We start from the raw sequence: 19,998 nt of genomic DNA, 5'->3' as shown, positions 1-19,998 counted from the left end.
AAGCCTGCTGGAAACAGTCACACAGTCCACAACAGAAACAGAAGTAGCAGACCTAAAATAGAAAGAAGGTATAGCAGGCTATTTGAGGCCGGTCCGTGCCTCCCTAATGGCGAGCAGCCTCATTTATTATGATTGATGAGTTAATGAGAGGTCTACAGCTTCCGCAACAGTCCAAAGCACAGAGCCGCCGCCGAGCAGGACCGGACAGGCCAGACGCCCTCAAGTCTGACTCTGCTATGGGACCTTAAATCCCTCTTTGTTGAGGTATGGACATCCCCATGTTTGTCTATTCAGCTGTGTGTCTCCTCTGCTTTAAACAGCTAACATGTCCAAACAAGTAATTTAGTCTCATATTTACTTTTTTTTCCCCTTAAAAAAGTGAAGAATTCTGCCAGTGGGGTGATATCCTTTCCTTAGTTTGGATTTACAACATATATTTCAGGAACTGTCAGAAGAAAATGGATCACTGATCACACGATAGTAAAAATCCTTAATTTAATCTTCATGAGAAATCATTTATGTCAGTCTTTTGAGCGATAAAAACTGTCTCGTACAAGTTCATGAGTTTATGGATCGTCTTATCTATCCTTTAATTACATTTGTATAATTACCTCTCTTGTACCGTCAAGTGGCACCCACTTGAGTCGAGACTGATGGATGACAGGCCAAAAGACAGATGAGTCTCTGCTCACTGTCACAGAGCAACAAACACCCATATGGATTACGGCCATAAATCCATGCAGGCATTCCAGCTGAGACAGAGATGACATTATCATGGGAAAAATTAGTTTCGCGTTTAACAACAGTGCAAACTCCCAACCTCCTCGACCTTCTCCACAGCAGAAACGACACAGCGTCAAAATGTCATTGTCTGGATTGTCTCATTGTAGAATCCCAGTGTGCGCCTGGGATTGACCTTCCTCTGAACCAAAAACTTTATTCACTTTATTCACTCTGTGGAATCAAATCCTAGAAATTTTCAAGATATTTTCATCCGGCAAACACTCATGTCTTATTCTTAGTCTGAAGTGTGTGTGAGATGAAAAAAAAAATATGTATCAACATCCTGAATGCTGAGCTGTATGGTACAAGGGAGCAAATTCACAGCTCATTGGACATCTGAATCACACCCAACACATTAGGTCTGAACAGACGCTGGCTATGTCCAATATGGGCAGCACCAAGCATCACACATGTAAACACACACACACACACACACTCACACACATGAATACACAGGCAATGGAGGTATTAGTTTGGTCCGTCAGCAACATAACCGCATTAAAGAAGAATGACGGAGTTTTGTGAGTGTGTGTGTGTGTGTGTGTTCAGCATCCCCGTCCCATTCTGCCCTTTGTGAGCCTTCACTAAGTGTAGCAGCGACACAGTTACTCTTCCTCAGTGAAATCCTGTTACACATAGCCAGTAAACAAAGCTTTCCCTCGTAAACAAGGCGACTCCTTTTTTTCCGACTAAATCTGTTACAAAACACATGCAAAACCATGTGAAAGGACGACAGCGTGTTTGAGTCAACCTCCTGCCAACTGCTGAGGGACAAAAAAGGCCGAGGCTGGCACCGGCCCTGTGCCATCTGTTTGCAACAGATCCTCAGCCACCCAGTGCAAACCTCCTCGCCCACATGAAGCCCAGGTCTCATGACTCCGGTAACACGACATAACCGATGGGGTAGGGGTTAACAACACTGGTGGACAATATACCGGTGCTCTGTGTATAATGCAGCAAATGAGCCTTAGGTTTTCTAGAGGTGAGAATCTGATTCAGTTTGAGTCACACTTCACTATTTGGCAACTGAATTAAATAAAAAACTTTTCTTTTTGGAAGTAAGAAGCAAGAAATAAGTCACATCGTCCTTGGTCTGAGAGTCTTTTGTCAATATGCCTTTTGTCAATCTTTAGAAAGGGTGTACATGAGCATGTTAAAATGTAATTTTAATCTATGAAGACAGAAACTGGTGGATAACCTCAAAGAAAAGCGGCTCCAACACTCACTGGGTAACCCTGAGAATTTAAGCTCAGCTAAAGCTTTTGGTTACAGACCACTATGTAATATCTTTTTTTGTGTGAAAGAGAAAAGTCTCTGTTTGTCCAAAGATGAGGCATCTTGCCGTTGGCTATTAAAGTGAAGAATGTAGAGTATGTTTGCTTTGTGACCTGGAGGACATTCAAAATGAATTGCATGTTATGTTTTCCTGCACTCTATTTGAGAACTTGAGATTACCACTATCATGCAACTTTAAAATCCTGTGTTACTGCGGTCTGATGGAAAAGATAAGCTGGAATGGACTTTTGAGCATAACACTACGAGTTTTATATCTGAAGCCTGGGAAAGGAGACAGGCTATGAGACTACTAACAAAAGGAAAACAGATTTACTTTAATAATCTATATTCTAGAGAAGAATTTTATTGACCAAAAAGCTGCAATTTATAGGATTCTGTTGCACCACAATATTAGGTCTTTTTTTTTTTTTTTTAAGAACTGTGAATGAGTTGATTTGTAGCATTTCATACCCATTCAGTCTATTTGTTCAGCAGATCAATTCAGTTGAATTGTCAGAATTTATAATAAATTTAGCATTGATGGACTGAGAATCATTACACCCTCTTACACCACTAGCAAGTGAAATAATGAACATTGTCACAAAATGTGGAATGTGGAGCTTGTTATTGGATATTGGTTTTAGTATCGGTGATGCTTCTAACCAGAGACAAAAAATAACACGTCTGTACCAGCTTTCTAAAATATTTTATCTGAATGAGCACTTTGAGACTAACAATAAAAGCTCCTTTGATTGATGCATAACTCGATTACAGTGAAGTTTAATTTTTTAAGTGATATCAGTTTCTTCTCCATCAACTGGGCAGAGCAGAATTCAGCCGGGAACGTCACAAGTTTCCAGTTTTGGATTGGATATGGCCCTTTTGAAGACGGGACAAAAGACAAAAAACAAAACAAAACAAAACAAACCCTAACGTGGGCAATAAAAGATAAATTTGTCCTTGTTTCACGGTGATAAATTTTAAAACCCAGCCATGCCAAAACTTTAAAACACAACCTTCGAATTGGCAGGATTGCTGTCATGTGTGTACATGTGGATGTGTGGATGTGTGTGTGTGTGTGTGGTGTGTGCGTGCTTGCATACACTGTCTAATGTTTTAACTCAATTTAGGTGGTGATGCAGGAAGCCACTGGACTGAGCCCCATTACAGAGCAATCTGAACACTGAGTCCCTTTACGCTGGAGACAGAGCGCCCACTCTGATGCACTGAAGCTGCATGAGGGTGAACCACGCTCAGAGCCATTGGTGGGTGGCAACATGCGACTCAAAATACATATTCCTCAAATGTTAATGTTAATTTCAGTATTTCCATTAGCATTACAAAGAACAAACTAGTCCCTACTCTTCTAAATGTCAGATTATTAAAAAAACATTTTGAACCAGTTCCCCTGAAGTCTTTTCATCAGTGGTGGAAAGAGCACAACAAACTGTTATTCAAGTAGAATATGATGGCTGAGTCTACATTGATGATATTATCCCCCCTTTCTCCACATTTAATCTTTTATTGCTAAGCTTTTATTGTGAAATTTGGAAGTGACAAAAAGTAGAACCAACAAAGCAGAAGCAGGTTCCTCTTCTCATCTTTGCTGGCTGAGCTTTTATTGTGAAAGGTTCCACAATCTGTCGCTGATCATTTGCTCACTGTGATGGATATGATTTAAAATGTAGTGAAGCACAAGCAACGATGCACTTAAGTAAAAGAAAAATGTAATTAGTTACCGCCGCCTCTGAGATCTGGTCATCGTCTTTATAATTGAGATGAGAAATGACAGAAAAAGTTCATTTTCTCATTCTTTGAGTTTATCGAGTAAAAGATGTAAAAGATGTCAATTCTAAATTTTGAGTAATAAAGTAGGAAAAGTAATGGAACGGCTGCTTTAACTTATCAAATTACTTCTGAAACGCATGAAGTAGTAAGTAACATATGACTTTTCCAAGGGATGAGCCCAATACTAATCATAACCACGGCTGAAATAACAGGATTTCTTTCCCAGTGATATCTTTAGTGAGACCTGGGTCAAATCATCGCATCACACAGAAACACAAACACGTCTCTTTTTGCCCTCGTGAGACTCGCTATATGGCTGAGGATCGTTCTGGATATGCCATTCAGTGCTACAAAAATTCCCATGCTACATTTAGACCCAGAAAATGTAACCACAACTGCGTGCTGCCAGAAATGTCTCTTTCCATTTGGAAAAAAAAACAAAACAAAAAAAACAAAACAAAAAAAGTTCCTATTCTTGCTGCTGGAGGGCATGATAAGAGAGACAGAGAGGAAGAAGGTAATGATCTCCCCTCATTTCTAGGGAACAGGGATATTTTGGTGCAACAGGCCAGAACATGATGTTACAAGGTGAAACATCCACAGTGACAATTAAAACAAGCAGCGCCGAGACAGGGCCGTGCTGCCTTCAGAGCCCCTGGGAACATAACGTTACAGGGAGAGGAGGAAGAAGACGAGGAGCGACGAATGACAGGGCTTTTCATAGCCTTTCAACAGACGCAGCACTCTGTACTTACTCTGCATCACAGGCATAATAGGAAACAGAAAAGTTGGAGACGGAGAAGAAAGGGACGAGAGGGACGGAGAGGGAAGTGAGCAGACGCCGAGGAGCTGGGTTGAGAGACGAGGCTTAAGAATAACTCGCGCATCTCCCCACCGCGCCGTCGCTTGTGGTGGGGAATACGGCGCAAAAAAGATATTTTGGATGTAGGAAGCAGAGAATAAAGAAGACAAGAGGGCGAGGGAAGAGGAACGGGGGCTGTGCATGCGTGTGTTGTAGATGTTCCTGTGTAGGTTGTGTTTAAAAAGGAGAGAGGAGCAATGAAACGCGAGACAGGAAGAAAGAGACCGTAAAAGATCGTGGCTGCAAGGAAGGAGGGAGGGGGGGGGACGGAGCGAGGCGTGGGAGGGATAGATAGTAGGGAGGAAAAGTCATCCTCTCTTTATCCGGGCAGTATGATGCCTAAGCTCTCTGTGGGGAGCCCATGACATTGACAGTGGCACATGGTAAATGAGATCTTCAAAGGAGGACGGCGAAGAGAAAGCCCCGCTTACAGAAATCAAAAGGCTTACCCCGCAGGATAATGGAATGTGGAATATCACAGCCTGCACAAGACCGTTTTAATGGAAAAGGCCGGGAAATCTGCTTACCGCCTTGTTCTCCAACTATACATAGCCCTACACTTGTGTTTCTCTGGATTTCTCTCCCCATTATATCATATTCTCTCCGCGCAGTGACGCCTTCCTGCTCTCCCTCCCTGTTTCTGCCGCTTTTCCGCTCTCATTCTCATTCCTATCTTCCTTCATTAAATCTCAAGTCACTCCGTTTTTGCCATTAACGACGGACGTAGGTGTGCAGGCCCGTCCGTGCAGATCGGAGCGGGGCCGAGATGCCGATACCCTCCCAATACAAACGCAGCCAGCGGGCCAAGGTCGGGGAGATAGCAGCATAAAGATGAGGAAGGACAGCGGAGTGCGGAGGGAGGGAGACGGAGATGAGAGCAAAAGAGAGAGAGAGGGAGCAGTGGCAATGTAAGAGCATGTCGGCACAGCGGTTTTCAAAGTGGGGTCTGGGGCACCTCAGGGGTCCTTGTGGGGCCTCCGGGGGGTCCTCAGCAACATGAGTTAAATTTCACAATATTTTAAGTCACGTGTGATACACAAAGTATACAAATTATTTGAGCACTGGTTTAATCTCACTGCCATGTATGACATCTGAATAATTTAATGTGCAACACACACCAAAATGTGCTTTAATATTCGGGGCCCTACTGTGCAAAATTATTTTAATGGGTGTTTTTGGCTTCCCCCTGAGCAATTTTTAGCTCATTAAAAGCTTTAAAGAGGTCAAAATGGTAGATGTCAAGGCTAAACCTGGGAAACATGCCGTCTAAAAGTGAAAGTTTAGTAGATGTGTACGTCTTCGACTGCATCTTCTGAGATATAGGACAAGATGTATAAATCATTACCTTGTACATTGTTTAAATGACGCCTAGCGCTCAATTCCTGAAAATCACATGAAAATGTTTTAAATCCCGTGTTGATAAACCTGGGGTTTACAGTGTGAGCAATTTATTTATCCTGACAACACACACACCACTCGCTGTCCTACTGCAGAAACGTGCTGGGCTGAAAGTCTATCCCGTGATCAAAGCCGCTTGCGGTTTTGCCCTGCAGAGAGGACAGTTATGAGAAGGTAATATGAAACATCTGGAGACCCATCTGCTCCACGACATGACTTTATAAAATCTCAGGGGGCCTCAAGACTGAAAGAATGATACAGAGAGGGAGAGAATGTCTTTCTTTGCCCGTGTGTGTGTGTGAGTCTTTCTGACCACCTGTGCATGCAGCAAAGTGAGTTCATGGCCAGCTAATCTCGTCCACTGAAGCCACTGTGTTCATACTCCCATCAGTGGATGAATAGGCGTCTTTGTGACTGCGGAGCAAGGCTGGCAACACACGTTGGGTCGCTCTACAGCATTTGAGCGCAGAAAAACACCTCCAGTCACTGTTAAGTGATGCTGGAATTGATAAATTCTTTGTGTCAATTGCCAAGCACAGAAAATTTAATGAAAGTCCTCAGCGTCCACACACCTACGAGAACATGTTGTCTGTGTCCTCTTGGAAAAAAAAATCCACAAGGATGCAACATTCGATAATTCAGTTAACTCAGAATTGTGACCATATGGCTGTCCCCTACTGCTGCACATTTGAGTAATTAATCTGAGGTGAATGTAATGCCTATGACTGTGCAGGACTGGAGCTTCAGACCAGTCACTAACACTAAATAATTCTGGAAATGTTTGGACATCCTCCTGTAGTCTGAGCTGGGCCCCGTGACTCACAGGTCTGCAATAGTAATACAAAACTATTGCCAGCGAAAGAGAAATAAAAAATAGCAAGAGTAGAAATGTTTTCCACCTCTGTGTTGTGCTTGACTTTGTGTTGTAGTAGCACAAACACTTCTGCTTTTGTAATATTTGGGGTATGGGTGACTTGAAAAATGAAATGCCCAGGTTCTTTTTGGCGATGTACAGTCCAATTTTAGACCAAGCAATAAACAAATTCATACATATTTAAATTATGCATACACATCTGTAAATACCGAGCATATGCACCAAAGAAGTTAATGTGTGACCTTCATAGCCGTTTAGACCTCTTTAAAAATATTGCGTGATTCCAGTCTCTACCTAACATTCATGTAACCTTGTTTGGACCTATAGTGGTAGCACTGTATCTTGGTCCAATCAATTTAATTTTGAAAATGTGATAATGTAATTGCAAAATGCAGCATTTTCAGGTTTCTCTGAAAATGCAGAGGCTGAAATCTGTGTGTGACAAATAGCCAAACACATATAACATAAGGAGAGGGTGGACAAAAATCTGCAAAAGCCAGTCGTTGCGCGTGTGAAATTCATCCCTCTCCTCATGTGTGAAGTCTTGTGCTGTTGTTTATCTCCAGCAGGTGATGTGAAGGACGCGGGGCAGGGTGCGACTCCTCCATTTGGAGCGGGGCCAGAAAGACACAGACACGCCTATTTCAGGGGGGAGACAGAGAGCATCTAGGCACTGCGATTAGGCAATCACTTGCATGTTTCATTACCCTGCTCGACTTTAATGCTGCGCTGCTGCCGCATTGAGAGACCACGCATTGTGTGGTTGTTAGCTTTGCTGTGGGTTTAATCCATTAGCTATGGTTTACTGGTCTATAAATAAAGTCAACAGGGAGACAAATTGGGAGTAGAGCATCAGCCATCCTCTACACTAACACACACAGAGAGAAGCTTAGACATTATACCCTAATAAATATCCTCTCAGTCTCACTGAGAGGATATTGCACGTGTTCATTTTGACGCTGATTTTTGAATTTAATCCAGTTTTTGGTCACAGTGTGCGTGCAATAGTTAAAGTCATATTTTAGTCTTTTCATTTTCATTTACTCTCGTTACTGTTGACACTGATTGAATTAGTGTGCTCAGTGTTATTCTAATGAACTCATAATTCAGTCATTCCCTTTATAACACTTTATTGCTTACTTTTATTACATTTTTATTGCAATACTCTGCAAAGCAAACTCAACCTTCTAGCAGTCACATGTGCAAATATGCAAGCCTATATTTGGTCCTGCAATTTGAGGAAATGTTATTCCATTACAGCGTGCAAAAGACAGTCACTGCAAAGGCAAACTTGTCCAATGAAGGATTTATTCATGCCACATGATTTTTTTTTTTTTTATTCATTAAGCAGGAATATGTAGGGATATATATGATACTAAAGAAAACTTGATTCAGAGTCTGGTGATTTTGTTTTCTTTTCAACGTTTGCTACAAGGAATTTCGCCTTAGTTATCTTTGTACCCAAGGTGTTTTGATCAGTCATTGTCATTGACATTTACTTGAAAAAAAAAAAGGGTGGAATATTTCTGTTCACTAAATTAGCATTGCATTCTATCAACTTTTGCTTTGGTAATGTGCAATCACCTGAAACAAACACAAATTCAAAATGAGCCACACCTCCACATGGTCTGAGAAAGTATTTGTGTGTGTGTGTGTGTGTGTGTGTGTGTGTGTGTGTGTGTGTGTTTTGATTGGGTGTCCATGCATAAAGAGATTGGATGGAATGCAGGAATGCATTCACACCCCAGGTTTCTGAATAAACTCCCCATGAATGAGATGGTGAATACAGGAGAAGGCGACTCAAGCCAAGAAGATGACGTCACTCACACACACCGACCACCATGACACACAATGTAATCCTGGCATGTTCATATACACACACAAATATGTATCCCATATATTCCATCTCTCTGACACACTCCATGCTGACATTCTGGTTTATAGCTTTCTCTACTGGCCTGTTTCAGTCGGTGTATCTCTGACGGCTGCTGCATACCTCCATATCATTAACAAACAGGGTTCACAGGGGTCACTTGTTGCCATGGAAACCATTAGCATCAGGGACTAATGGATGAGACATGCCATCACAAGCATAGCTTTCGGCCATATTAGTAAGAGAAGAGCTCCTCTGAAGACTTTACTAAACTATCGAGGGAACTTTAAGTTAATTTTTGACACGTCACAAACTACACAAAATGAAACCGGAGTGACTCCATCAGCTGATGGAGGCTCCTGAATGCTGGACGCCAGTATGTCAGAAAACGCACACACAAGAAAAAAATGAAAGGAGGCTTTCGAGAATTGATTCGTAATGGCCAAGCTGTTTCTGTTCTTTGTTGTCAGCTAATGTCGGTAATATTTCATGCTGTCTGCGAAGAAAAACAGAGAAATGCACTCAGCATGTTTTTTCTAGTCACACCACATAATGGCCACACAACCACGGAAAATGTCTTGGGAGACAATGCAGATTTCTGGTTAGTCATGGTGGACACTTACTGGACAGATATCATTACATGCAGCAAACATCAACAACCAGTCTCCCTAACCTGAATCCAAATTATTTGAAGGAAATCTCCTCAAAAAAAAAAAAAAAAAAAAGGCCAAAAAAATGATTACTTTTACCTGTGCTCTAGAATTTGCATGCAGAAAGTCATCTTGTTTACAAAATGTTCATCAGAAGATATGCACATGTCTACAAAACCATCATTAAAGAATGATAACGGTCTTGCATAAAGTCTTGTTTATGTTCTTGTTTTATGCTCTGATGAACCTTGAAAACAAAACATGGACTGATCTGAGTGTGCGAGAGATTTTTTTCACCCTGGAACTAGTCAAAGCAGACTTTGTGTCCACTAGAGTTTTCAACTAGATCCTTGACCCTTTTGTCAGTAAATCAGGAGTCAGAAATGATAAAACGACGACGCTCCTGGGTGAGAGGCGGCAGAGTCAAAAGTCAAAAACAAAACCCGTGGGAAACAATCGGAGACATCAACACGGGTGGAAAGGTACAGCCTTATGAAAGACAAATGCCATCTATCGCACAATCTCAATGTCTGTGAGTGTGTGTGAAACCTGTTTGTCAGCCCCCCCCCTCCCTCTTTTCTCCTGCTTTGTTTTCTTTTGCTTCAGGGAATGTTAACTCAGACAGTGATCAGCATGAGACTGGCTTAGCGCTGTTTTCCCCTCTGACAGTAATCAGTCACAGGATCATAAAATAACAAATGCATCACCACAGGATCACACACACACACACACATACACTGAGGCATGGGTGCGTATAGATGTCTGTGAGAAAATAGCAACAGTGAAGGTGGAAGTGAGCTCTACCTTAACTCCACAAAACCCAGCCACCCCGACTCTACAGTCAGCAGAAGAAACAACCCACCGGAACAACAAGAAGCCCAACACCTAGACTTGCTTGCTCACACACTCACCACAAACATACATACACGCACACACACACACGCACACACACACACACAAATCCTCCTCTGCAAACTTGTGCAATAAGCAGGAAGCCTTGAAGCTGACTAAGGTAAAGTCAGCATGGGAATATCGTCCCCTTGAATCCAAACTGCTTACTGTACGAACAAATTGACACATACACATGGTCACACACACACGCGCACACACACACACCCCTACACACCTATGCATGTTGGTTCCAATCTCAGCCTGTGTCAAAACTCTTTACACCCCAAACAAGTCAGATCTGAGCAAATAAGACACAACACTCAACAGTCAATATATGACCCATCAACACACACACACACACACACACTCTCTCTCTCTCTCTATTGTTGTTCTAAGGAGCCAAAAACGCCAGCAGCTACCCAGAAAGAGCAACACTCCAAAATGCCTATTTCTTCGCCTGTTCCCTCCAGACGTCCTGCTCTGCTCTTACCTGTTTTCAGCTTGTCTGAATGTCCAAACAGCCAGAAGCCTTTCGGTTTGACCCGGCTCGGGCTGGGCGACGAGGTGGAGGAGACGCTCCTCTCCGCCTGGACTTTCTTCTTGTGGATGCTGTTCCCCATTCTGGGGGTCGTCCCGAAGCCCCTAGAGGGGGTCTACTGTCCCATGGCGCGAAAGCTCCCGTAACATGACATCCAGATGCCCTTTCCTCTCTTAAGACCTCCAGCAGTCACACATATTCATCCAGAATGAACACGCGCACACACACACACACACACACACACACCCTGAGTCAAAATCAATAGTCTTGAGCCCCTGTGGTCAGATCATTCCTGCTGATTCAGACTTGCTCGTACACACACGTCCCCACCGGCATGTGTGTTAAAGACCCACTGACACCATTCCCTCACTATGCAAAGAGAACCAGCGTGCAAAAATATCACACCCACGCATACACACACACACACACACACACACAGTCGGGTTGTTCCTGTTCCCCTCGCTGACACACTTCCAGTCCTGTACATCCAGCTGCTCTGCTGAAGCATCGGCAGCGTCCCACACTGAGGAGCTCACTGCCATATGTGTGTGTGAGTGTGTGTGTGTGTATGTATGTGTGTGATTTTGAGTGCCCCTCCCACTCTCTTCCTCTTCTTCAGCTGAGCACTGACAGAGCTCGCTTTCACTGCTCACAATGTACAGCCCGCAAGCACATACACACACACACACACACATTCATGATCTTGTTATCCCTCATCTTCATTATCATTTTCATCATATTTCTCATTAAACACGCCTTCTTTGTGTCACGTTTAACGGCAAACTCGGATCCTGCGCCTCCTCTAACTCTCTGATTCCTCCTTTCGAGTGAAGTGATCAGCTGTTTTTAGGGCAAACCATTACAAACACCGATGACAGGTCCTGTTCACACAATGAGGCGGCGGAGTAGACACAAATCCCCGTGCTCCCGCCACGCTCATTCACAAGTGGTGACAAGAGGAGGACTTTGTACCGATGGTGTTTATGTGAAGGAGAGCGCGACAAAGACCTGGAGAAATGGTGACACTAAAAACAATGAAAGGGCGCTGAATAATTCAACTGATGTGTTTGGTGCACACACACACACACACACACACACTTTATGAAGGCACATATGCACCCATCATTACAGAGAGAAACAAGAAAGAGCAGAGTATGTCCCAGTCAACCAGTCAGACAGATGAAAGCCTGTTGTCAGATGAAAACATTCCAGCTATGCTCAGAGGAAATACAGATGCTGATCAGGACGGGCGAGTTGCAGACAGACAGACGGACGAACGGGGAATTCCACCGATGCAACGGTGCTCCCGGTAAATGCCGGAGCGCTGAAACACTGAAACAAGGAGGCCATACTCAGCTCCATGTCCCTCCATTCCTATTAATGCACATATCAAACAGAGTCAGTCAGTCCCTGTACATCATGATGACTTGGCAGTGTCGCTGCGACTAATCGGGGTCTGTCCCACACTGATGATGCCGTGACCTTTGCTGTCAATCAGCCCGGAAGGTGGCACTCATACAGCATTGCACCGGTCCAGAACGAAATGAGAGAGAGAGGTAGATATGAAAGAAGGGAGACAGAGAACACGAAGAATACCACAACGTTGAATGTTGAAAGTGCACTGGAGGAAAACGGGGGAGTGAAGATAGAGACCAGATAAAGATGGAAAGATGTGGAAAAAACACATAGTGCTATCATCACTCCACATCCCACATCATGGCCACCCTGATCATGTTTCCCCGACGTACAGAGAACCGCTGGAAAGATAAAAAGCCCCCAATAAAAGACAGATTTACTGACCGGGAGGGGGGTTAGCATGTAAGAAAGCAGAGAGCTGCAAGCTGGGGGAAGAATTTACAATCCCTCGTTTTTCTTGGAGAGGAATCGATTTGGTGTTTAAAGAGCGGGAGGAGCGCCTTGGTATTATATGTGCATATACCGTGCACGGTGTATATGTGTGTGTATAAAATGTGTCTGTGAGAAGGAGCAAGAGCGGGGAGTGTGCATGCGTCACTTAAGCTTTCCAGTGCGGGAGTGTAAAAGGATCCTCCATAAACTGCTCAGAGAGAGATGCTGCTTGTAATGCAGCCCCAACAGAACCACACCCATTACATCTGAGCTGGCAGAATACTGAGAGAGCCCCGAGCCCACTATCTCATCCATCAAAGAGCTGTGAGAGTGAGCGCACAATTAGGCAGTGCAGGCGTCGGTGCCTCTGTAGCCTGAGCTGCAAAACAATGTGCCAAGCAAGCCCCAGATACATGGGCAACCGAGGTATTTTGTCAATGTCGAGGTATATTTTATGATCTGACAGCTGGCAGGGAACTCAAAGGAGCACGCAGCGAGTGTATCTGTGTGTGTATGTGTGCGCATGCGTACACAAAAGAGCATTTGTGTAGTGGAATGTCGTCGTCAGGGAATGGTCGTTGTCAGGGAAAGCGGTTGTCAGGGTGACCATAAGTAGGGCCTCAAGACGGGATTAGGGAATCTACCTTCGTAAGTGTGTGTGTGTGTGTTTTATGGGAGTCTCGGCAGGTCACTGATGGTGGTCTGAATTCAGGGACTCATAAGTTACATAACAACAGCCTGGGAGTCATTAAAGGTCTACCTCTGCCCCCCCGATCACATCCACCTAAACTCTTCTCAGCTAAATCTCCATCCACATCCAATACCAATTTAAATCTGCCTGCCAACATCTACCCACCACTCCCCTCTAGTGGCAAGGCTTTGCTATTACTGAGAGAAAAAAAAAAAAGAACACATTAGCAGGATTATGTAAGCAATTTTGGACATCATCAGTCTGTAATGTTCAGTGCATTCCTGTGGTTATTTAGTAATAAAGTGTAGTACATTTACTCTATTGTACCCATTTTTAAGCTTTCCTAATCTACTTCTACATCAGTTAAAGATTTCCCAGATTGACTTCTGACAACTCCCAGAAAAGGGCTTCAGCTCTTGGTTATGTGTGTAGGTGGAAAGAGTGATAACAGGGGCAGAATTTTTTTTTTTTTTTTTTTTTTATTTTCCAAGTTTATTCAAGTTCAAGTTCAAGTTTATTTAGAGCCCTAAATCCCTGTTTACATTCCTAAAGGACTTCACTGGTCCACAATTTTACAACAAATACAGCAGCACAACACCCCCAGACAAAAAAATCCCCCCTCAAAAAAGCCACAGATAATAAGGGAGAAGGGAAGAAATCTTGAGAAGGTCCACAGAGAGGAGGGGTCCCCTCCTGGCCAGTCAGATGTGCAATAGGTGCCAACCTGAAGGCAAATTATCAAATTAAGTTAGCCAATTAGATCAAATCAAAGCAAAGCACAAGATGAGAACATGAATGTAAAAATATAACAAGAAAAAATAAGCAAAGTGCAGCATGTCCTGTGCCTGAATTATGTTCTGCTCTATCCAGGCTACTGTCAGCGGAGAAACTGGTTTTCTGGAACAGATTTCTCCAAAAGCTGAAAGCTGCAGCGTGTTGAATCTAGAAATAAAGATGGCCTTGCTAATTCATTCTAAGGCACCAAAACCTTTTTGAAGATAGTTGAAAAGTTTTTTGCTATCAAACTAAATATTTTGATGTGACTTCATGTCCACATTTAGCCAGAAATTAAAAAAAAAATCACCAACAAAGAGTAGAATGGGAGTCCAACATACATTGCCAATAGTTGGTTAAAAGCCAAAGGCAATGTGAAACTAGAAATCTAAAATACTGTAAAAGAGTTCCGCATTTTAGTAGTTTTCCTTTCAGTAGATGACCAAAAGGCACCAGTGAATGCTCCATGATGTTTTTCTAGCTGCGGTCATGCTCCCTGTACCTCAAACACCTACAACTAATTGAATTCCTGAGCTGTTTCGTCATCTGTTCGCTCTATTCTTTTCCTAGCAGAATAAAAGGAGAGGACATGGGAACATGCAGCTGGATGAGGTAAACAGTGCTCAACAGGTGTATCCATTACTACAGGTTACGCAACACACACACACACACACACACACACACAGGCACACACACTCTGTCTTTAGGGTAAATCAGTTGTATATCCCTGTGTATACAGACTCCCACTCCCACAGCCCCATGCTGATGTCTTCCAGCTGCCTCCCCACCACATCAAACACAGTCCCATCCTATAAAACAACCCATTAGCTTCTATTCCATAAACAATACCACTGAAAAAAAAAAAAAAAAAAACACAGGAATGTTTTGAACGTTGATCAAGAGTTATTTTAATTACCCCTTACATTTTGTACTGTATATACACGGCTGTGCATGTTTTCGTGTGTGGCCGTGTGTTTGTGTAGGTGTGTCCTTGCACATACAGTACGTGTGCTGGTAATTTTATGATATTTTCAAAGGACACTATCCAAATATAACAGTTAAACTATAACCTATCTTCAACATAGATTGGGAATATTATTATAGCAATATTACTACAATAGAAATTAAAAACATCATAATATCATAAAGTCATCAGTCATTGAACCCATTGAGTTGACTGTGATTGTTTTAACTGTTTGTTATAGCTGACCCTGCTGTCTGATTTTAATTTATTTGTTTTAAATGATTCTGCTGTTTGACTTCAGTTTTGAGATCTATTGTGCTAGTTTTAGCAAGTCATTTGTTTTCTTATCTTTTATGATCTGCTGGCGATTGCTTTCAACTTAGTTGGTTGTTTTTACTAATTCTGCAGTTCCAGTTTTACTGTTTGAGTTACTTAATTTGCTCATATTTTGCAGTTTTTTAAAAATGCAATGTTGAGGTGATGTTTCTGCTAAGTCCTTGTTGTCTATGCTGACTTTTGCTATCAGCATTAAAAATGAGGGCCTAAAACCTTCAACTTTCTTCAGAGCTTTAATTGAAGCTGGTTTTGTTAGAATGAGCACTGTGCTGAGTTGAGAATGCGCATGTGTGTGTATCTGTCATAGCATAATTAAAGGTGCATTGTATAAAATTGCTGAAGGCTGATATTAGTGTGGACAGTTTAGACTCAACTGACAACTGACAGTGAGTCGGGTCGATGACAAAAACGATGTAGACTCAGCCATCAAATTAACATGTCACTCCTTTTTTTTGCCAGCTGGGTCAAAAGTTCTCGTCACTTCAATCGACCTTTGGCAATTTTGCGTAGTGCACCTTTAAAGCTGTCGGCTGTGAGGTGGAAAACTGTGCTTTAGCAGACCAGAGGCTGGTATCAGCATAGAGGTGGAGCAAGATCTGAGTAACACTCAGTAATCAATAGTGGGGGGGTGGGGGGTAGGGTTGACTTTATGGCCATTATTATTTTCTATTCTTTCTCTTTTATTTTCCATTCTGCCTTTCATTTCTTCGCTCCGTTGCAACATTTCTATAGCCCATGTTAAACGCCACCTGAACAGCCATTAATGTTTCACTCGGTTCTTCTGTGACATCACAGCTGGACCCTATTGTTACATCACAACATCGTTGCCGTGGCGACCGCTACCTCACAATGCCGTTGCCCGGGAGATGTTTACCTCACCAGCATCACTTTAGGTCTGCGGTGATGGATGAGGGCTGCAGGTATCTGTTTACCCAGGTAAAATTACCTGGCTCCACACAGTGTGTGTGAGCGGTGAATGATGTTCGCAGGAGACACATTGTGCGGCGGCATTAAACATTCACACCCCTCCCTGTCTGCCGCACGCTCTTCTTTGCCCTCCGCTTGCTCCCTTCGCCCCGTCACACTGTGCTGTGGCAGTCATGAGTGGTGGCCTGTAATACAGCAAAGAGTGAACCACTACTGAGCGCATGAGCTGTTTACTCTCTTAGTGCTGCACCAGGCCTGTAATCTGCACAAGACTGTGGTGCATCGACATGGCCTAATTGTGCTTTGCAAAGTGGTACTGACACACACACACACACACACACACAACCAAGCAAAGAATGGTACCCCTCACAACCAGCTGTATAAGGCCTCTGTGACACCGTCAAATACACAAACACACACACACACACTCAAAAACAATGCATACACACACGGACACACACATGGAATCCCAGGGATTGTGCACAATGACCTCACTGCTGAAACAGCCAGCAGCTGAAGATGAGCTGCAGTGGACAAAGCAGGTAGTTCGCAGGGCTCTGCAGTGCGCTGTATGTGTGTGTGTGTGTGTGTGTGTGTGTGTGTGTGTGTGTGTGTGTGTGTGCATGGAGGTGATGTAATGAATGCTGGCGCTGGTTTGGCGCCGTCCTAAGCCTAGCAATATGCTGCTAACAAACACAGAGATACTCTGTGATACAGGGCAGCACAGGCCATCACACACACACAAACACACACACACACACAGTCACAGTTTTAAACAACAATGATTACATAATAAGACAAACACACCCACAGCAGTCCTGAATAGAGGGAATTAAGCAAACTGTGAAGCAAATCAAAAACAGTTATGTGGTAATGAATAAGCAGAGTCTGCAAAAACCTGAGAGTGGGACAGAGGATTGTGTGTGTGTATGCGCATGTGTATGCGCGTGTGTGTGTGTGTGTGTGTGCGTGTGCGTGTGTGCGCTGAGGGGTTGCTCTAATTAAAAAAGCATTGAGAGAGTGTTCCCTAAGAGTCCTCTCAAGGCTGAATGAGGCTTTGTGATTCGCTGTAATCTCTCCTCTCTATCGCATAACTCTAGCCCCAATCTGGCAACCAGGCAGCTATACACACACATGCGCACTAACAGACCTAGACACACACACACACTCACACACACACACACACTGCGCTGATACTTTGCTCCCAGGAATTCAACACATCAAAGAGTGTTTTTTTATTATTATTTTTTTTTTCAGGAGAGGAATCTCAATAAATTATGGCGGGCGGTCAGCGCTGGACAGCCAGCCTCTGGATCACTGAGCTACAGAGTTTAGCCAGTCATGCTGCAGTGACACAGCCATTGTAAATCCACCGGCGGAAAACGATTACATTAAAGGCTACATGTATATAAACCATTAGAGGACACCATAAAGATCTGTGGGCACAGGTAGGGTCAGGTTCATCGCTATTAGGAAGGTGCAATGGTTCATCAGAGGAGGAGAGGATACTTCCACTGAAAAGTGCTAACTAACTTCTATGTGGCAAACTTTGCACTCTGTAGAAACTCAAGTCAACTCTCAAGTTTGGTTTGTTATGATGTGTAAAACCAGGGCAAAGTGTACCTGGAGAGTGTAGTGAGTGTTTTTTTTTTTTTTTTTTTTATATACAGACATTATGTATGGTGTTGTAAGCCAATGTGGACTGCAACCTGATCAAATATAACAGATCTACTGTCCGACAGTTTAGTCACATTGCAGAGGTCAAAGGCTGACATGCAACCTTAATTGCACTGCAGAGCAAACAGCGTCACAGTGCACCGTCGCCATTTTCACTTTTTCATAATATAATTGCAAATCAAACGCCAAACTCTGTGCTGGTTGTGCTTTAATATCATTAGAGCAGTGTCTTTTGTGAGTCAGACCTTGAGACAGGGCAGATAGCGGCCGCAAGTGATGTGCAAATCACGGTGCTATCAGCAGCCACAATCCATTCTTTGTGAATTCGCCCCGGAGTGTGTGTGTCCACGTGTTTGCGTGACAGCTTTCTTTGTATGGGCTAATTCTTCGTCTCGTCGGGCTGGGGGGTTAAAGTTACCCAGCAGGTTTGTGAAATACAGCAGGAGCAGCAAAGAGGAACATAAAGGTGCAATGCGCTGTTCTTTAACTAGTGGGAAATAGCCCCCTTGTGCTCTCTCTCCATCTGAGACAAAAGCAGCCACCAAACAATGAGGTACATTCATACACAGGTAAGACGAAAACAGAGCTCACACAGGTCAATGTCAATGACTCATTAGTCCCTTTGTCCGAATAAATTGGGATCCCACAGAGTATAGGAGGTTTAGGTTCACTATAGGTCACTTCAAGAACTGCAACTTCTGACCTGGCTGGGTGTCCACAACTGCACGTGATCCACTTTGATACACTTGGGCGCACTTTGGATTTTACAATCTTCCAGGCAAGTAGAAGCTTGATATGACTCACTCAATATACAAGTTTTGCAAAATGAAAGTCAAGTACTTCAGGAATATTACTGCTCTTGAGGTCCATGCATCACAGGCTAAGAGCTATTCTAGTGGCTTTGGTCAAGGTTCCCTGATTTTTACCTCCATCTCTTAGTAAAGCTCAGGTACCGCTTTGTCAATAAAAGAAGAAAAGACATGATGGTTTGGCATACTTTGGCTCAGTTTTATGGATGATAAATCTAAAGCCTTTTCAGTCTTACAATCATAGAATCACTGGGAATGAACACAGGAAAACATGGTTCCCACACATTCTAACAATCAGTCTTGACCACATCCTCTTCTTGGGAATTATTAGCCCTACAACTAGTTAATCTTTGTTTTCAAATGGAGTTACTGCTTGCTATCCATCCAGTATTCGCAGACCTCCACAGCCCTTGCAAAACCACAACCCACGACATAATAAGGGATCATGGAAGTCCCATTTTGCCGGAACAAGTACAAAAACCACAACCAGTACGTGCCAGTTTCCAAATGGAAATCGAACAAAATGGTCTAAAAAGACCGTAATCTTGGGTTTCCAAGAGTTGTTGGCTAGCGACAATAGTGACACCCACACACACACACACACACCACTGACAGGAGAGAAAGGGATGGCTTAAGAGGTGGAACAAAAACAGGAAGTAGGGCCTGTGGGTAATCTCTGTGTCGCCAACCAAGCAAACGCATCAGTAAACAGAAGAGGGGATTAGACCCCTGTGTGTCTATGCGAGTGCGAGTCTGTGAGCCAGTTGTCAAGATATAACTGTACAGACTGATGTCCTGATGATAACGAAATCCCTCATACCCTTTGCATCTCTTACAAACACCATATCACAATAGCCAAAACAGAACAGAGCTGCCAAACAAACTGCAAACACACCTGGGCTCATCAACCTGTTGCGTAAGTGAGGGGCTGATAGCCTTAATTTGACCTTGAAAAGGAAAACGCACTATGAAACACGACTTGGCATATTACTCCTATGATGATGTCATCAAGCCAAAAGTGTCTTGTTGACATTAATATG

The 19,998-nt window shown here is 43.2% G+C and overlaps 1 protein-coding gene across 3 annotated transcripts in view; it reads right to left on the bottom strand.

Annotated features, from left to right (window-relative positions):
• nhsl3 (NHS like 3) overlaps window positions 1–19,998 on the bottom strand; it is a 55,914-nt gene that overhangs the window by 18,445 nt on the left and 17,471 nt on the right. The window contains exon 1 of one of the 3 annotated variants that reach the window (XM_030063319.1): window positions 10,885–11,473. The exons of the other annotated variants lie outside the window; for them this stretch is intronic. Within the exon in view, the coding sequence (XP_029919179.1) occupies window positions 10,885–11,014 (130 nt within the window). The 5' untranslated portion in view covers window positions 11,015–11,473. Of the gene's footprint in view, window positions 1–10,884; window positions 11,474–19,998 lie in introns of those variants that run through there. 3 annotated transcript variants of the gene reach the window in all.

Source organism: Myripristis murdjan, chromosome 11, assembly GCF_902150065.1.
Source record: "Myripristis murdjan chromosome 11, fMyrMur1.1, whole genome shotgun sequence".
Lineage (NCBI taxonomy): Eukaryota > Metazoa > Chordata > Actinopteri > Holocentriformes > Holocentridae > Myripristis > Myripristis murdjan.
The sequence above is the reverse complement of the archived record's forward strand: the minus strand, read 5'-3'. Positions and strand labels throughout refer to the sequence as shown.